Source organism: Oryzias latipes, chromosome 18 (genome assembly GCF_002234675.1).
Source record: "Oryzias latipes chromosome 18, ASM223467v1".
In the NCBI taxonomy this organism is placed as follows: Eukaryota; Metazoa; Chordata; class Actinopteri; order Beloniformes; family Adrianichthyidae; genus Oryzias; species Oryzias latipes.
In genome coordinates, this window is record NC_019876.2 from 25320954 (window position 1) to 25338615 (window position 17662).

General features: G+C 38.6%; 1 protein-coding gene and 1 long non-coding RNA gene across 3 annotated transcripts; both read left to right on the forward strand.

Moving 5' to 3' along the window:
* The first annotated feature begins 1055 nt into the window (after nucleotides 1-1055).
* On the forward strand, nucleotides 1056-4745 carry LOC111949292. Its single transcript, XR_002875306.1, has 2 exons — nucleotides 1056-1509; nucleotides 4139-4745. It is a non-coding gene; the product is annotated as an uncharacterized LOC111949292 (long non-coding RNA).
* A 6720-nt stretch (nucleotides 4746-11465) lies between these two features.
* LOC111949280 lies at nucleotides 11466-14118 on the forward strand. 2 transcript variants are annotated; one of them, XM_023966161.1, is made up of 4 exons: nucleotides 11466-11667; nucleotides 12319-12412; nucleotides 12502-12589; nucleotides 12674-14118. In XM_023966161.1, the coding sequence occupies exons 1-4, from the start codon at nucleotides 11511-11513 to the stop codon at nucleotides 13091-13093; spliced, it is 759 nt and encodes a 252-aa protein (XP_023821929.1). In that variant the 5' UTR covers nucleotides 11466-11510; the 3' UTR covers nucleotides 13094-14118. The 2 variants fall into 2 exon arrangements, with proteins under 2 accessions (XP_023821929.1, XP_023821930.1); XM_023966162.1 differs by lacking the exon at nucleotides 12502-12589 and having other exon boundaries at nucleotides 13295-14118.
* The last annotated feature ends 3544 nt before the right edge of the window (nucleotides 14119-17662 follow it).

The following is a 17662-nucleotide window of genomic DNA, read 5'->3' on the forward strand; positions in this document are numbered from 1 at the left end:
AGATGTTACCAAAATCAGCAGTTTAATGCGATTAGTCAGGATTATTGCTTGGCTTTGGAAAGCTGTTAAAATATGGAAGCAAAAACTGAAGAACACAAAAAGGAGACAAATCAAAGTTGCCCTTTCAAAAGAGGAATTAGGAAATGCAATTAAAAAACTCACACTCACTGTGGAAGAATAACAGGATGCTCTCAGAGACGTGTTCCACGCTGCACAAGAAGGGGTGAAATTTGAAAATACCATACTGAACAGACTTGTTGTGTACAAGGATGAGGAAACAGGACTTCAAGTTTGTGGGGGAAGAATCCAAATCTTTGATGAGGCCAAAACAGCAGTGCCCCTTTTGCCATATAACTTGTGGGTGTCAACACACTTCGCCCGAGAAGCACACAAAGCAAACCATGAAGACATTGCTGGAACACTCATGAGGATGAGGAAAAAGGCCTGGGTTGTTAAAGGCAAAAGACTATCTAAAAAGGTTGTTGATAGCTGTGTGGAGTGCAGAAAGATTAAAGCCAAAAATGTTAATAAATCATGGCTGATCTACCTCCAGAAAGAACACATCCAGCCCAACCCTTTGAGTTTACAACAGTTGATTTGTTTGGGCCCTATGAAGTTAAAGAGGAAGTAAGAAAAAGGGTACAACTTAAGGTGTGGAGGATTGTCTTTTCATTTATGGCTTCCAGAGCTGTTCATGCTGATGTCGTGAGCGATCAGTCAACTGAAGTTTTTTTGTTAGCCTACAAGAGATTCACTGCCATCCAAGGTCACCCAAGCAAACTCTGGTCAGATCCTGGAAGCAACTTCGTGGGAGCAAAAACCAGCTCTTGAACGCCTGCATCTGTTCTTGGATCGATTGGAAAAGTCAGATATCCAAAATGAAGCTGCCCTGCACGGGACCGATTGGAGTTGGAAGATACACCCTGCCGACTCACCCCACAGAAACAGAGCAGCCGAAGCAGCTGTCCGAGTGCTGAAAAGAGCCCTGCACAGTCTAGGTGGGGATGGCAAATTTACTTGGGGCGAATTCCAAACCTTCCTCTACATAGCAGCCAATCTAACCAATGGAAGACCCATAGATGTAAGAAGAAGATGTGAATATAAGGACATTCTCCAGCTATCCTGTTTCGAACACCGAGGCTAAACCAAAGGAAAACAAGTCTGCAATAAATATTCCAACCACATTCCTACATCGAGATGTTAGGCACATCATTGTGATCCTACCAGTTGAGGAACAGAAGTCTAACCAAAATAAAGATGAAGCCAAAGTATGACCTCCTTGGGTTCAAGAACCAGGAGCTCAAGTGGGAGGGGTCATGTTCAACATCTTAGCTGTTGGGAATGTCTCCACCCGGGCCGAACATACAGTCTCCACCTGGGCCGGATATGCCCATGTCAGCATCAAACAGACACCTAACTCAACTCATTCATCACTGAAAAACTTACACCTGCATCTTCGTTTGGTCTGATTCCACTCCAGCTCCAGAAACCAAGCCAAAGACACAACTGGTATGGACTGATATTGAATTAAGAATCTGTTTTATGTTGAAAGCTGGTTATTGGTTATAATTTGAATTTCATGAGCATTTTAATGTGTTTAACATGTTAAGTTTTGAAATGTTAAATTGAAATTCTGATTTATATTTTTAAGGTTTTCAACCTATCATGTTCATCTAAAATCAGAGAGCTACCTGCCAAAATAAACACAAGGGCAAAGCAAAGTAGATGTGTGATTGAGTTGTTTCCATGTCCTTTGGAAAACATGCTCTACCGAGTCAGACAGGAGCAGGGGGAGACCAAAAGACTCGACAGTCTGAGACTGTGCATTGACTACAGGGGTTTGAATAAAAACACTGTTCCAGACAGGCAACTAGAATCCAGGAGATTCTTGACGGGCTAGGTGGAAATGCATGGTTTAGTGTGTTAGACCAACGAAAAGCTTACCATCAAGGAAGCATGAGCGAAGACTCAAAAGCATTCACAGCTTTTACAACTCCATGGGGGTTGTATGAATGGAATAAAAATCCTTTTGGCCCCACAAATGCACCTGCAGCTTTTCAGTGAAGTATTGAGGAAAGTTTAGAGGGCCTGAGAGACAAAATCTGTATTCCATACTTGGATGATGCTTTGGTCTACAGTAAAACATTCTTGAAACACATATTGAAAATGTCAGATTGGTCCTGCAACGCCAGAAAGCCTGGGGAATCAAACTCAGACCAGACAAGACAAGTGTGACCTGTTCAAAAATGAGGTGCGTTATGTTGGGAAATTGATTTCATCTGAGGGGTACAAGATGGATGACAAGGAAGTGTCAGCAGTGAGGGAACTAAAAACACCCCCCCCCCCCCACCACCAACATCAAAGAGCTGCTTAAACTTTTAGGATTTTTGGGGTATTATAGAAGCTATGTGCAAGACTTTTCACGACATGCAAAATGTTTATATCATCTTTTGTCCACAAATGCAGCTCCAAATTCAAGGTCCAACCATCACCCTGCAAAGGGAGGACAACCCCCTCCACATCAGAAAATTAAGCACTTAAATTGTTTTTTTTTTTTTTTTTTTTTATCAGACACTGGGTTTGTTTTGTGTAAAACCTACCGACATTGTTTACAATTGTTTGTTTACACAAAACAAACCCAGTGTCTGATAAAAAAAAAAAAAAAAAAAAAAAAAAAAAAAAACAATTTAAGTGCTTAATAGAACTTATAGACACAATGAACTTCATTGAATCACATCAGAAAATTGTTTGGACTGAAACCCATCAGAATGCCCTGAATCATTTGGTAGATGTCCTAACTAATCCCCGGTGATTGCTTACCTAAGGTTTAAGGAAACATTTATCCTGCACATAAATGCTTCAGAAGAGGGACTTGGAGCTGTTTTGTACCAGAGACAGGAGGGAAAACTCAGTCATTGCTTATGGTTCACGAACATTGACACCAACAGAAAAGAACTACAGACTGCATTCAGGGAAACTAGAATAACAGAAAAAAACTACAGACTGCATTCAGGGAAACTAGAATAACAGAAAAAAACTACAGACTGCATTCAGGGAAACTAGAATTGGCACTCAAGTGGGCTGTTACTGACCGATTAAGAGACTATTTGTTTTATGCTCCTTCCGTAATAGTGTACAGTGATACTAACCCTGTCATTATGTTTTGAGCACAGCGAAACTGAATGCAACTGGTCATCGCTGGGTGTCCGAATTAGCCGACTTGTTATTTATAAATCAGATAAGATTGAACATTTCTGATGAAAAGTCTTAAAGGCCTACATTTTACTGTCAGGAAAGAAGCTTTCATTAGTTTACAGTCTTTTATGTTTTATGGGTGCTGGATGTTGTTTTACCAGTTTTTGCTATCTTGATGTGGATGTTCATTTTTTATCTGTGTTTTTTCATTTAATTATTATGATTATTATTTAGAGTTTGGAGAAGTTAGTTAATGAAATTTCTGGAGTAGAATAAATGTTCCCCACAGACTAAAATCACATCTCTGCTTAAACATTATAACCTGCATGTTTGTCGTTTGTCATTTAAAATGTCACCACTTCCCTGACAAAGCTTCAAAGATCATTTATTAAATGTAAAATATGAATATATTAAATCATAAACCTGAACTTGTGTTAAAATCCAACTTTTTCTGCTTTTAAACTTACCTTTACTATTAAAACTGCTTAACTAAATTTCCCATCAGTTTTGCTGTTGTTTCACGATTTCAACAAAAAAAATATGTTTGGAGAAAATCGTCTATTGAACGAAGCTGTCTGCGTGTCGACGTCTTAGAGTCCCTAAGCGGTCTGTTGATCTCTAAGTGTGTTGTTATAGCAACAATCTGTGCTGTTACAAAGAAGAACCCAAAGCCTGACTGAGCTGTGACACCATGTCGCCATGGAGATGTTGATTCGAATAATAACAATGCAGGGATACAGTTTTTACAGTCTAATCAAATCACTAAATCACATGTCAAATCTCCTCTGAACCATTTTCACATGTATTGCTGTTTACATCTCTGGGTGGGGGGAGGGGTTGTCAATTTAATTTATTTTATTTATTTAACCGCCACTTTTTGCATATTGAAATACATGTTTGTTTGTTTTTTTCTATTGTCAGTTCTGTGAACCTTTGTGTGCAGATTAAAACCAGTCTTCTGCAGAACACATGCATGCAGCAGACCAGCAGGCAAGTGTGCAGAATTCCCCTCCAAAATAAAAGCCATCAGTCATCTTGGTGTCTCTGCTGCGGATGTTGACGCTGACAACGCCGTGATGAATGACGTCCATCTTCTCACCGTTGGTTCCTTCTCTGGTGATGAAGTCGCCCGGCTGGAAGACCTTAAAGCACAGTTTGGTCAGCATGGAGGGGACAAAGCTGGGATTGGCGTTGGCCAAAAGTGGCGTGGAGGCCGCACTGTTTGTGACAGTTGAAGAAGATTATTTCCTGAGGCGAAACAGGAAAGGGTTGTAGACATTTTTTACTGAGGCAAAGGCTTGGGATGAACATTTCATTGTAAAAGCAGCTTAGTGCTCTGTTGATAAGGTTCTCTGCCCTCATGAAGCAATAACTAATCAGTTTACATGACTCTTAACGTTATCATGCAAAGAAAGACGGCTGGATTATATCATTAATTGTATGTGAATCATTCAAACAAGGATGTTCTCATATATTTGTTTCAACAAAAAGCAACCAAAAAACTCAAACACATTTAAATTAAAGTTTACATTTTATTTGCAGTCTGTAAATGAAACTAAAGGTGAATCTTTTTTCTTTCAGTGAGTCTGTTCATTTCTGTCTGTTTCTGGTGTCTCACCTCTCACAGACGCTCATTCAGCTCCTCCAGAATGTTCTCCTCATCAAACATGTAGCCCTGATGATGGTGTTCATGGTCATCGTGGAGCATCTCCTTGGCATCCCTTTGGGTTCATAAATCCACATTTGGTTCATTCCACTCAGAGTTTCCAGCAGCGCTCTAAAAATTTAAACATTTACGTGATAATCTTAAGATAAAAAGATGGTTTAGTACGTATACTTAGCCTGTTTCTACATAAAATATCCTATTTGCAGAAACATTCTTAAGATTTATGTGCAAGATCAAAATAAGCTACCAAAATAAAAGTGTTTCCTGTTTTAATAATAAAAGCTTTCTTGTTTAAATGTATTTTATTTGTCACTTTAATACAGACTCAGTTTAGTCTGTAATAAAACTCAGGCCGTCAAGGCCTTCAAGGCCTTCTCTGTAGGCCTAAAAAATATCTAAAAATATTAATCTATGACTTTTTATCTCTTAAATTTACAAGATTTTTTTTCTCGTAAATTCATAAGATTTCTTTCTTGTTAAATTACGACTTAAGGTCATAATATAAAAAAATGTTTTGGGAAACTGGCCCTAAAACTGGTTAACCTCATTGCACAATTGCCACAGTCACATTTGAATGTTTTTGAAAAGCACGTTCTAATAATTTTTTTGTGCACTGCATTGTTGTTACTCTTTCGGCTTTTCCCATCAGGGGTCGCCACAGCAAACGAGTCGCATGGTAAACTTGGCAATGTTTTACGCCGGATGCCCTTCCTGACGCACGGCATAATAACAATAAAAGAATCTGATTCGGATTTTTATCCTTATGCAAAAATTAAATTTTGGCCAAAAATGTAACTTAGGCATTCAGTAGATGTCCGTCAGGGTGGGGAGAGGGCGCCCAATGATTTTCTGAGGCGTCTCTTTTTATCCGCGGCCGTGCAGCTGCCGAACCAAACAGTTATGCAGTAAGTGAGCAGGCTCTGGATGGATGACTGGTAGAAGGACAGCAGCAGGTTGGTGCTGATGTTGCTCTTCCTGAGGACCCTCAGAGTGGAGGAGAGGTGGGGGCCAAGTCTCACAGGCTGTGTCCGAATTACCGCCCTAACCCCTATATAGTGCACTATATAGTGCGGTCGCCATTTTGTAGTGCTGTCCGAATCTACAGTTCAAAAATCAGAGGAGGAGCTAAGATGGCGGTCCGTGCGGTCAACTTTTTGTGAGCTGCTACGGTCCGGTCCCAAAATATCCCTTTTGACCTCATTTTCAAACTGCTGAACTAGTTTTGCTTTTTTTTTGTATTACTCTCAAGTCTTACCATTGTAAAGGGACAAGAACGAACTGAGAAAAACAACAACGGCAATATTAAGAGCTCCTAGAATGCCACGGGAAAAGCCTGTATCGGAGAAGCCGACTCCCGCATCCAAAAACCCAGAGATGACAACACATGACCACGAATACGCCATGGAAGTTTCCTCGCTGTCTACTAAAAGGAAAACCCCGGTTACACCCACTAAACCCTCCGTTCCACCTAACAAGGTAGTCATCTCTAACAAAAGTGATGCCGAGTTGTCAGCATTAACTGCCGCCATCGAAAAACTGACTGCGAGATTTGACGACTTTGACGGCAGACTTCGGGAAAACTCTGTGATTCTGGCTAATCTGACGAAGATCACTGAGGTAAACGCTGCTGATATAAAGGACTGTAAATCCAAAGTGCACAATTTGGGAAAAGAAGTTTCTGTGCTGAGGAAAGAAAATGATGACTTAAAAGAGAGGGTGGTGGAGATGGAGCGATATAAACGGCGCTGGAACCTGAAGTTACAAGGTTTGAAAGAAAAAACCGAGGAAAACACCCGCAAAGAAGTCCTGGAGATCCTGGCAAAGATCGCGCCACAGCACACATCGGTGTTGGAAATGGTTGTGGATACAGTACATCGGCTGGGGAGGAAAGAAACCGGGAGGCACCGCCAAATTATCATCCAGTTCTCCATGAGGCACTACCGCGACATCTTCTGGAAGGTTTCTAAGGATGCAAGGGTTTGTCAAGAGTTGGGAATCTTCTTCAAGCAGGATTTCTGTAAAGCTGACCGAGAAGCAAGAGCTGCTGTCTGGCCCAAAATGGAGAAAGCGAGAGCTGCGGGACAGAACGTGTACTATCGAGGCCACATCGGGTACGCTAATGGAGTCCGTCTGTTTCCAGACTAGTTGTGTTGTTGTTTTTTTTATTCTTCTTTACTAGTTTGGAGTTAACTACCATAAATGCTTTGTTCTTAAAGCATAAACCTCATTTGCTCCGTTTTTTCCACACCTTAAGTTCACAGAGGAAAGTGAAACTCTGTTGTTGTTAACTTGAAAGTTATAAGTTCTAAAGTATTTTTTCTAAAAGTTTGAGGTCTAGTTCTGCATTACAATGTTGTTTGGGATCTGAATTCCAACCGCTAACTTTCACCTTCAGTAACTAGCTAAGTAAGTAACTTTTTGTTCATTTTTGTGTTATTGTTTTTTTGTGTTTCATGTCTAATTTTAACTTTGTTTCTTTAAATGTTAGGGGTTTACGAGACAATGTAAAAAGAAAATCTATGTTCCTATTCTGTAAAAATGTGAAAGCCAGCTGCATTCTACTGCAGGAAACTCATTCTGTTAAAGCAGACGAACAGTTTTGGTCTAATCAATGGGGAGACAAAATCCTATTCTGTCACGGTACAAACAAATCTTCTGGAGTTGCTTTGCTCTTTAAAAACTGTTCGTTCAAAGTGATTACCCGTATCTCTGATGATGACGGTCACTGGCTCATCTGTGTTCTTAAAACTGATGATGGTTTTCTGATCCTATGCAATGTCTATGGCTATAATATTCCTAGTCAAAACAAGTTATTATTAACGGAAATTGCAAAACATGTCAAACTTCTCAATCACAAGTACTGTACAAATACTGTAGTAATTGGTGGTGATTATAACATGGTTCTAGATGAATGGCTGGATAGAGTACCCTCAAAGTTCAATACCCATCATATTAATCCAACTTTACGGGACTTTTGTCTTGATGTTAATGTTTCTGACCCCTGGAGGATTAAAAATCCTCTCAGACAAACATTCTCTTGGTTCAAGCCTAATGGATCATCAAAATCTCGTATTGACTTCTGGCTAGTCTCAAATAACCTTCTACAAAACAAAATAGACGTTAACATCTCAGCAGCTCCCCTTACTGATCACTGTTTGATTGAACTTAATGTCAGCTCTCAAATCCAAAAATCCTTTGGAAGAGGCTACTGGAAATTTAATTCTTCACTTCTCACTAATGAAACTTTCTGTAATGCTGTTATTGAATTATTAGAAACAATAAATAGTGATTCAACCCTAAAATCTTACACTGATAAGTGGGAATTCTTTAAATTCAAAGTACGTCAAACTGCCATTAAACATAGCAAATTAATTGCAAAACATTATAAGCAAAAAGAAACTGAAATTTTGACTGAGTTAAATCAGATTTGTTCCAAGCCTGTTTTCAACGAGGATGATAAACAACGCAGAAGCATTTTACAGTGTTCTCTTGACGATATTTATATTAAAAAAGCGAAAGGAGCCTTCATCAGATCCCGAGCAAAATGGGTGGAGCTTGGTGAAAAGAGTACTTCTTATTTCTGTAATCTAGAAAAGAAGAGGCAAGAGAAGAATGCTATAAAGAAACTTCATATTAATAATCAATTATGCTCTGATCCTCAAATGATTTCTAAAGAAATAAGTTCATTTTATAGTAATTTGTATTCGTCATCTTATTCCGAATCCCATAATAATACTTTTTTCCAGACAATTAAAGATTTCATTCCTAAGATTGATGACAATTTTAGAAATTCTTGTGATTCAGAAATAACTTTGCAGGAATTAGAGAAGGCTTTAAGCTGTCTGTCCAAGGATAAAGCTCCAGGATGTGATGGACTGACCAGTAACTTTTATAAATTCTTTTGGGAGCATATCAAAGATTTAATTTTTGAAATGTTTAAAGAAATTATTCAAAATGGGTCTCTAACACATACAATGAAACAGGGTGTAATCACCCTTATTCCCAAGCCGGGTAAAGACCCAACATTTCTAGATAATTTAAGGCCTATAACTCTTTTGAATACTGACTATAAGCTTCTAACGCATATATTTTCAAACAGATTCAAGTCAGACATAACCCAAATAATCTCTGAAACGCAGTCCGGTTTTATTAAAGGTCGCTCAATTCATAATAACTTACGTCTTGTTCTGGATATGATTGACTATGAACATCTCATAGATACAGACGGTTTTATTTTATTTTTAGATTTTTACAAGGCCTTTGATATGATTGAGCATAATTTCATGTTTCAAACTTTGCAATTCTTTGGTTTTGGTAACAAATTTATTAATACAGTTAAAACTTTTTATTATGAAACCAGTAGTTCTGTTTGTTTACCTCAGGGGACGTCTCACAGATTTAACATCAGCAAAGGTATAAAACAAGGTTGCCCAATTTCACCCCTTCTTTTTATTGCAGCAGCAGAAATGCTGTCTTTGCTCATCAAACATACTGACTTTGGTAAGCTGACAGTTGCAAATGCTGAATTTTCAATAAGCCAACTAGCCGACGATACAACAATTTTCCTTAATAATCTTCATGACATCCCCAAGATTCTTAAAACGATTGACTTCTTTTCAAAAGCTTCAGGCCTCAAATTGAACCTAAACAAGTGTGAGATCTTACCCATTAAACCATGTACATTATTGAATGTTTATAATATTCCCATTAAATCCACAGTTAAATACCTCGGAATGCATATAACTAAAAACAAAACAGACTTGGAAAAACTGAATGTTTGGGACAAATTAGAGAAATGTTCGACTCTGCTGAATAACTGGGCACAGAGAGATCTTTCTATTTTTGGTAGAATTCTCCTCACCAAAATTGAAAGCATATCCAGATTCATATATCCCACCTATTCTATAGGTGTCCCTAAACAAGCCATCAAATCTATTAATCAAGTCAATTTTAACTTCATATGGAAAAGGAAAACACACTATGTTAAACAAGGTACGCTGACTAAAAAATATGAAGATGGAGGTCTTCAAGCCATAGACTTTAACAGCCTTAATGGCACCTTAAAAATAAACTGGTTAAAATCATTTATTAGGAATCAAAATAGTATTTGGTTCATTGTTCCTAATAAAATATTTTCCAGCCTAGGAGGGATCCAATTTTTACTCAGTTGTGATTTTGATAATAAGAAACTTCCCATCCAACTCTCGTCTTTTCATCAGCAAGTTCTCATGTATTGGAAGCTCATTTATAAACACAATTACAGCCCACACAACACTCCCATATGGAACTGCAGATACATCACTATCAGAAACAAATCCATCTTTGTTCCAACATGGTTTGAAAATGGAATTTGGTCTTTAATGCATCTTCTTAATGACAATGCCACTCTCATGTCTTTTGATGATTTCACAGCTAAATATGGTTCACTAACGAATAGAAAAGATTTTGAAAAAATTAAGGCCATTCCTCAAAATGTTGTGAGCTCAGTTTCTGATCTGTTTCATAATGACATCTACAGACATCCTACTGTCCCCAAGCTTCTGATTAATGGACACAACATAGCAACTGCCAAACTCCCAAACCTTCAAATCAGAGGATATTTTAATGTAACGTCCTTTCCCTACATCTCAAATCCAAATTATATAACCCAATATTTTAATCATTCAAAAAAGAAACAAATACGAACTAAATATTTAAAACTCCCCATTCCTCCTAAAGCCAAGGAAGTTCACTTTAAGACCTTTTCAGGTATTTACCCTTCCAAGGAATTATTAAGAAAACGGTTTGGAATTCCTGAAAATTGTTGTTCTTTTTGTCATGTGGAGATTGAAACAACTGAGCATCTTTTCTTTGAATGTTTTTATTCTGATGTCTTTTGGAATAGTTTAAATTATTGGCTTTTCCCCAAGATTCCACTTTTAGCAGACTTTTCTATTAAGGATATCATTTTTGGGTTTATTTTAGAAAACAAGAACACAGAACTTCTTCTGAATGTTGTAATTATTTTGGGTAAATTCTATATACATAAATGCCGTTTCCTTAAAATCAAACCATTTTTTTCTACATTTCATAAAGAACTCTGCTCTTTTTTTTCATCTGTAAACTTCATGGAAAACAAACTTGCTATGGAACTTCAAAGTATCATATGTAAATTACAGCTTCTTGATAGCCCCCTAAGTTAAGATTAATTACAATGTCTATGTAACCCCCCCCCCTTTTTTTTTTTTTTTAATTTATTTTTTATTTTAATGTCTTGTATTTATTTTATTTTATTTTTCTGTATTATTGGTAAAAAAAAATTATATTGTCTTTATTCTGGAAAAAAAAAATATCAACAGTATTCGAATTTCAGAGAAGCAAAAAGCAATCAGAACATTGTCTGTATGTGATAGATTCAGTATTTTTTCATAGAGTTTAACCCCCTGGCTTATTTCTATTTCTACTCGTGTTCCTCTGTATGTTACAGATGTTTATTTGATATATGCTGTTGTGTTTTTTTTTTGATTGCATACCTAAAAGTACTTTCTTGTAAAATGGCATAATGTGCAATAAAGTTGTTAAAAAAAAAAAAAAAAAAAAAAAAAAAAGTTCAAAAATCATGTGCACTAGAAATTTCCCAGAATTCTCTACGAAAAACCAGTGTGGATCGATGCTCACTCGATCGGCGAATATTGCCCAGAATGCACTGCGTTCATACCAGAATGCATTGCGTCTGACCCACAATACACTGCGTGTGACCCACAATACATTGCGTTCGATGGATCCGAAAATGGCGCACGGTGGCGCGAAGAAAATGACTTATAAATGTAAGTATTTAAAGAAGTAGCAAGTATTCGTAGTCAAATATATTTGTATATATATTATATGACATGTTTAATATGTTATATTCTTCAATCGACATTATTATTTTGAAGCTAATCGATTTCGGTAATGCTAAAGCTAACGCTAACTAGCGTTGAAGGCTAAAAACAAACACAGAAGCTAGTAGTACATCCAAACAGGATGAGTTCTAACCGCAGTTATTAGCAAGTATCTGTTGTCAAATATATTTGTATATATAATATATGACATGTTTAATATGTTATATTACTCAATCGACATTATTATTTTGAAGCTAATCGATTTCGGTAATGCTAAAGCTAACGCTAACTAGCGTTGAAGGCTAAAAACAAACACAGAAGCTAGTAGTACATCCAAACAAGATGAGTTCTACCCGCAGTTATTAGCAAGTATCTGTTGTCAAATATATTTGTATATATAATATATGACATGTTTAATATGATATATTCCTAAATCGACATTTTTTGAAGCTCATCGATTTCGGTAATGCTAAAGCTAACGCTAACTAACGTCGAAGGCTAAAACAAACACAGGAGGTAGTAGTACATCCAAAAAGGATGAGTTCTAACCACAGTTATTAGTTATTAACGCGTTTTTCATTTTTTTTACATATGCAGGGACAGACGAGGATGTGGATAAATTGATCCGCCTGCGGATGGAGAAGGAGAGCCTGTTTTCAGGCAAAAGATTCGCTTCAGCTGCCGGATGGGAGTAAGATACAGCTCAGATTTCTATTCATTTACCATTAAAGTGTTAATTGTTGTGATTTCTGGTAAAGGTTTTTGTTACCTTGTATTTAGAGCAGTGATACAGGAATTGGGGCTGACAGAATTTATTAGTCCAGCCAGAGCTGCAAAAAAATGGGAGAACCTAAAGAAAACATACAAGGTTTGTGAAGAAATAAAGGCATAGAAATGTCTGTGTAAATTTAATTAAGATATTTTTTCACAAGTGTCCTTTTGGTATTTCAAGGAACTTTTAAGGCCTCCCACCGGCAGTGGCACTGAGGCAGGGGAAGCTTCAGCAGCATCATGGAAGTGGTTCTCCTTGATGCATGAGGCAATAGGCAACAGGGCATCTGTTAGGCCTCCATGCCTCATTGCCTCATGCTGGGAGAACCCTTCCACATCCTCTGGGGCATCCTCTGCCTCAGTCCAACAACAGCAGGAGCAGGCAGGGGAAGATGAGGAGGAGGAGCGGCGGCCGCCGCCAGCTAAGAGGCCACGGCGGGGCAGCCTTTTCCAAATTTTAGAAAAGGCAGAGAGCAGAGAGGAGGAAAGAGCCGCAAGAGAGGAGGAAAGGGCCAGAAGAGATGAGGAAAGGGCCAGAAGAGAGGAAGAGAGACAAGAAAGACTCTTACTTATTCTAGAAAAGATTGTAGAAAAAATTTAATGTTGTTTTGTATTGTTCCAATATGTTTAATAAATTCATGAACAGAAATGAATTATTAACAAGTATTATTTAAACCTGAGCCATTTTTAACAATCTCAAAAACATCAACAATCTCCTAAACATCCAAGGTAACTATTTACAATTTCATCTTATATTTAAGCCCTTTTTTTATACATCTTAACAATAATCATGTTCTTCTAGAGCCATTTGTGGCCCAGTTGGAGCTGACAGGAAACCAGAGATTTGGCCTCGCAGACGGATTCCACTCTGCTCGTCCTGCTGGTTCCTGGCGTTGTCCTGCTGTGGCTCAACTGTGGGCTCCAACCAGTCCCCTTCACTGATGCACATATTGTGCAGGATGGCGCTGCAGGCAATGATTTTGACGGCAAATTTTGATTTAACTTCCAACGCCCCCAGAAATATGGCTCTCCACCTCGTCTTCATCATTCCAAAGGCTCTTTCCACCACAGAGCGTGCCTTGGCGTGGTGCCGGTTGTATCGGGCCTCAACTGCATTTCTTAGGGGTTCCCTGTAGGGTGTCAGCAGCGTGATGGGTTGCGCAATGCAGGGATACCCACCATCACCTAAAAGGATGTATCCTTCAGGTGGGTATGTTTTATTGGTGTAAATTGGGCTGTTGCGCAGAACCCGTGAATCACGGACCGATCCAGGATAACCAACAAAGATGTCTAAAAATTTGGCATTCGAGTCGCAAACAGCCTGCATCTGAATTGAATAAAAAAGCTTCCTGTTAAAATAAGAAGCTGGATCTTCTTTTGGAGCCTTGATTCTTATGTGGCAGCCATCAATGCTCCCCACGACCTTTTGGAAAGCAGCAGACCCAGCGAGCTGCTCAAATCCAGAGGCGACTAATGGCAGTTCAGCCCTACTGGGAAGCCGGATGACCCTGCGCATCAGCTGGAGGATGCGATCTGCCGTCCTGTGGACAATGTCACTTACAGTGGACCGTGGCATATCAAAGGCCCTGGCTACCACACGGTAAGATGTGCCACAGCCCAGCCAGAAAAGGAACACCAGGACCTCAGTCTCCTGTGCCCACCCCTGATTGTGAGGAACCCGAAGCTGCTCCACCAGATGATTGATGGTCCTGCGGGTCAACCGGAAATCCTGTCTTGTGTCAGACTGACCATCAGCGTAGTTGGCCAGGACGGGCACCTTTATGTTGGGAAGGCAGTAGATACACGGAAGACCCTGTAAAATAGAACATTATTTAATTTTTTAAATTAAATCTCAGTTTTTGAATGTTTCTATTTATTCTGATATCTTAAATTTTGTTTATAAAGTGTTTTTGAATGCTGGAAAATCTCAAGTTTTTTGGCTGGGTTTTTGGGTTTTCATATTAATTTTTGTATAAAACAAGTGTGCTGTAAATCTTTTTTCTAAATAAACTGCTATAGAATACTTTGTGTTGAAGGCTAATATGGTTTGACTCTGGAAAAAAAACATAACTTTCTCTGTAGATGGTATACCCCCAAATGCTAAAGTTTAACTCACCAGTTGTTCATGTCTGGCTAGGGCTGCCAGAGGAACTCTTGTGAATATGAGACGTCTGCTTCTCCTTGCCGATGTGAGACGCCTGGTTCTCCTCCGTGCCACCTTATGTAGCAGATAAGCTCGTTTTTGGACTGATCTTACAAAAAACAATCGAATTATTGCCAACATGAAAACGGCTAGATTGATATTCGCCATTTTCAGAAAGTGGAACAGAAAGAAATGCCTCCTCGCACGAGACAGTAAAGGGTTTAGCGGCGCGAAAATAAATATAAACATTGCCGTGGACTTCTAAACTTGCCGCTTTATTTCTGAACAAATACATTAAATCCACACCAATGTGTTTGTAATTTTATTATTTATAAATCAGTCCAATTTTACATCATCAGAACACAGCAGATTCATAAATAGTCTTCGTAAAATGTTTATATATATTTTTGCTTTTACTTTGGAAAATAGGTTAAATAGTAGTTTGCCTCCAGACCAGGTGGTGGCGGTAATGCGCCACTTTGTTTTCGTGCCAAGCGCCATATGAAAACACCCGAAAGAGAAAAGTAGTGAGCACGGGTGTCCGAATTGCTATTAAAATTCAGAGAACTATAGAGAACTATATAGTGCCGCACTATATAGGGTTTTAGTAGTTAGGGGTTAGGGCGGTAATTCGGACACAGGGACAGTCTGTGTTCAGTTTGTGAGGAAGTTGTTAATCCAATTGCATGTGAGGAGTGGGAGGCCAAGAGTGAGCAGATTATCGCAGAGTATGTCCGGGATTATTGTGTTGAAAGCGGAACTGTAATCCAGATAATCCACATTATTTTTTTAAGTTATATTTACCAATTTATCAACGTTGTTTTTAAAAGGAAACAATATATGTTTGAATTACTTAAATTAAGTAGGCAGAACCGAAAAATGTGATAAAATGATTAAAATAAACTAAAAACATATTTTAAGCATTTACTAGAGGTCAGAATCACTTTTTTCATGTCATATTGAGATAAAATCATCTAATAAAGTCAAATATTTGCACAGTAATCCGTTTGTTAACAGTGAAGGGCAAAAGATGGTCATCTAATCATCCTACCGCTGTCAGACTCTGAGTCAAGTGGTTCTGGTTCTGCTGATGGTTCACAAAAATGTTCTGCTGGGTCATATCATTAATTAGATAAGAAGTAATGAGATTTATACATTTAAACAATAAAGGTGTTGTGTGGGTATACCCCCGCATTTCCCCTATGAAATTAGCTAGTTGCATCCCCGATCTGTGTCATCAGTGGAATAAAGATGTTCAGTTGTTTAATAGAGCAGAAATGTTTTAGAAACATTAATTGTGTAAATCTGATCAAAACCACGAACCATTGCATCAAAAGCGACACATCTCTGTGTCTTTGCATCTGCAGGTGGACATGCGGCGTCGACCCCATTCTGAGCCCTGATGATCAGATTCTTGACCCATCTACTCGCCGCGGTGCGCCTGCTGGAACCTCCAGATTTACACCTGAAGGGGGACATCTACAATAGCAGTTGTTATGCAGAAGCCTCCATGCTGCTGGGACGGACATGTGGGACGGAGGTTGGGCCTTGAAGCCTGCTCGTGTTCGGCGCTGCTTCACCAGGACTTTTACAGAAGAATGGCCCGGTTCTAGAGGAGCTGTCAGTCAAACGGCAAAGCTCTGGAGGATTTACCGGAGATCCAGTTTCTGAAACTTGACAGTTGGAATCTGCTCCTGGAATGCTCTGATGGGTTTTCTGGAACGCTTTCAGGATGTTCTGCTGGACGTTTGGTGGCACCGCTCTCCTCTTTCCCCACTGTAGTCATATGCCAAAGGGTCACAGTATTATGACAGCATTATTTCAATGACAGGGCGCACAGACATCCCTAATCAAACCCCCTTTTTTTTTAACTCCTAGCACTTAAAGAGAAGTTGGGACTTATACTGAGAAGAAAACAAAATAAAAAAACTCACTGTCAGAGTCTTTTCTCAGAGCATCAGTTATAAAAGAGAAACTGTCAAACAGTGAACTCCTGCAGCACTTTAGTCATGAGTTTATTCTCATTTCCTCTCTCTTCATTTTCTCAAACAAATAATATATTCTCCAGTATATTGATGGAACCCTTCAGGCTCTGGGTGACACCAGAAAATCTTGAAGCAATGCGTGTTTCTACATCCGTGGTGGATTTATTCTCTCTTTGTCAAAGTAAAAAAAAATAAAAACGAGTGTACCAAGAATGGAGCCTTGAGGAGCTCCGTTGGCACATGTGAAGCTCTGCATTTGATGGCTGAATCTGATGGTCTGTTTAACCCTGGAAACTGCACAAGCATAAAGACTGAAGAACTTGACCATAAAAGGTGAAAACCTTTTACAACTGCTATTGAGGTGGTTTCTCATGTGTGAGACGGATGAAGGCGTGGCCAAAAGAACTCACGCTGTCCCTCTCCTGCCTCCCCTTCCCTCCTTCTTTGCTGTTTGACACTGTCTGTGTTTGTATGTGACATACACCTTACAGTCTTTGATTGTTTGATACCCAAGATATACTTTAAATATAACAAAAAAATCACAACACAAAAAAACACAACAACGTTCAAATCTGGGATTTTATGCTTTCATTGATACAATTACATGGATTTATTATGAAATAAAAGGGTATTTTTCTTGGAAATGTGGATTTGTTGTAATTTATCTACTCAAAGCCTTTGTTATGTGCACCTGAACGGGGGATAAATGATGGAGGCATGCAGGTGGGACTGAGGCTTAAAGCATTTTATTTTTACTCATAAAAAGACATTTGTAAGTAAAACCCATTTCTTTAACACTTTTGTTTAGAAACTGTTTGCTAACAAAATGGTTTATATGTTGAATAAGCAACAAAGACTAAAGCGTTTTGTTTTTTTTGCTTCGCATGCGTGGAAATGTGCAGTATTTCAAATTCAAATCCATTTGGTTTGGTGTGGTTTTTGCATCGTCAGCAGCCAAAGCTAACCCTTTTGCAGGTAAACTAGCATGTTTATGGATTGAGTTGTTCGACATTGGAGCCTGAGAAGCAGACTGAATTTTCTG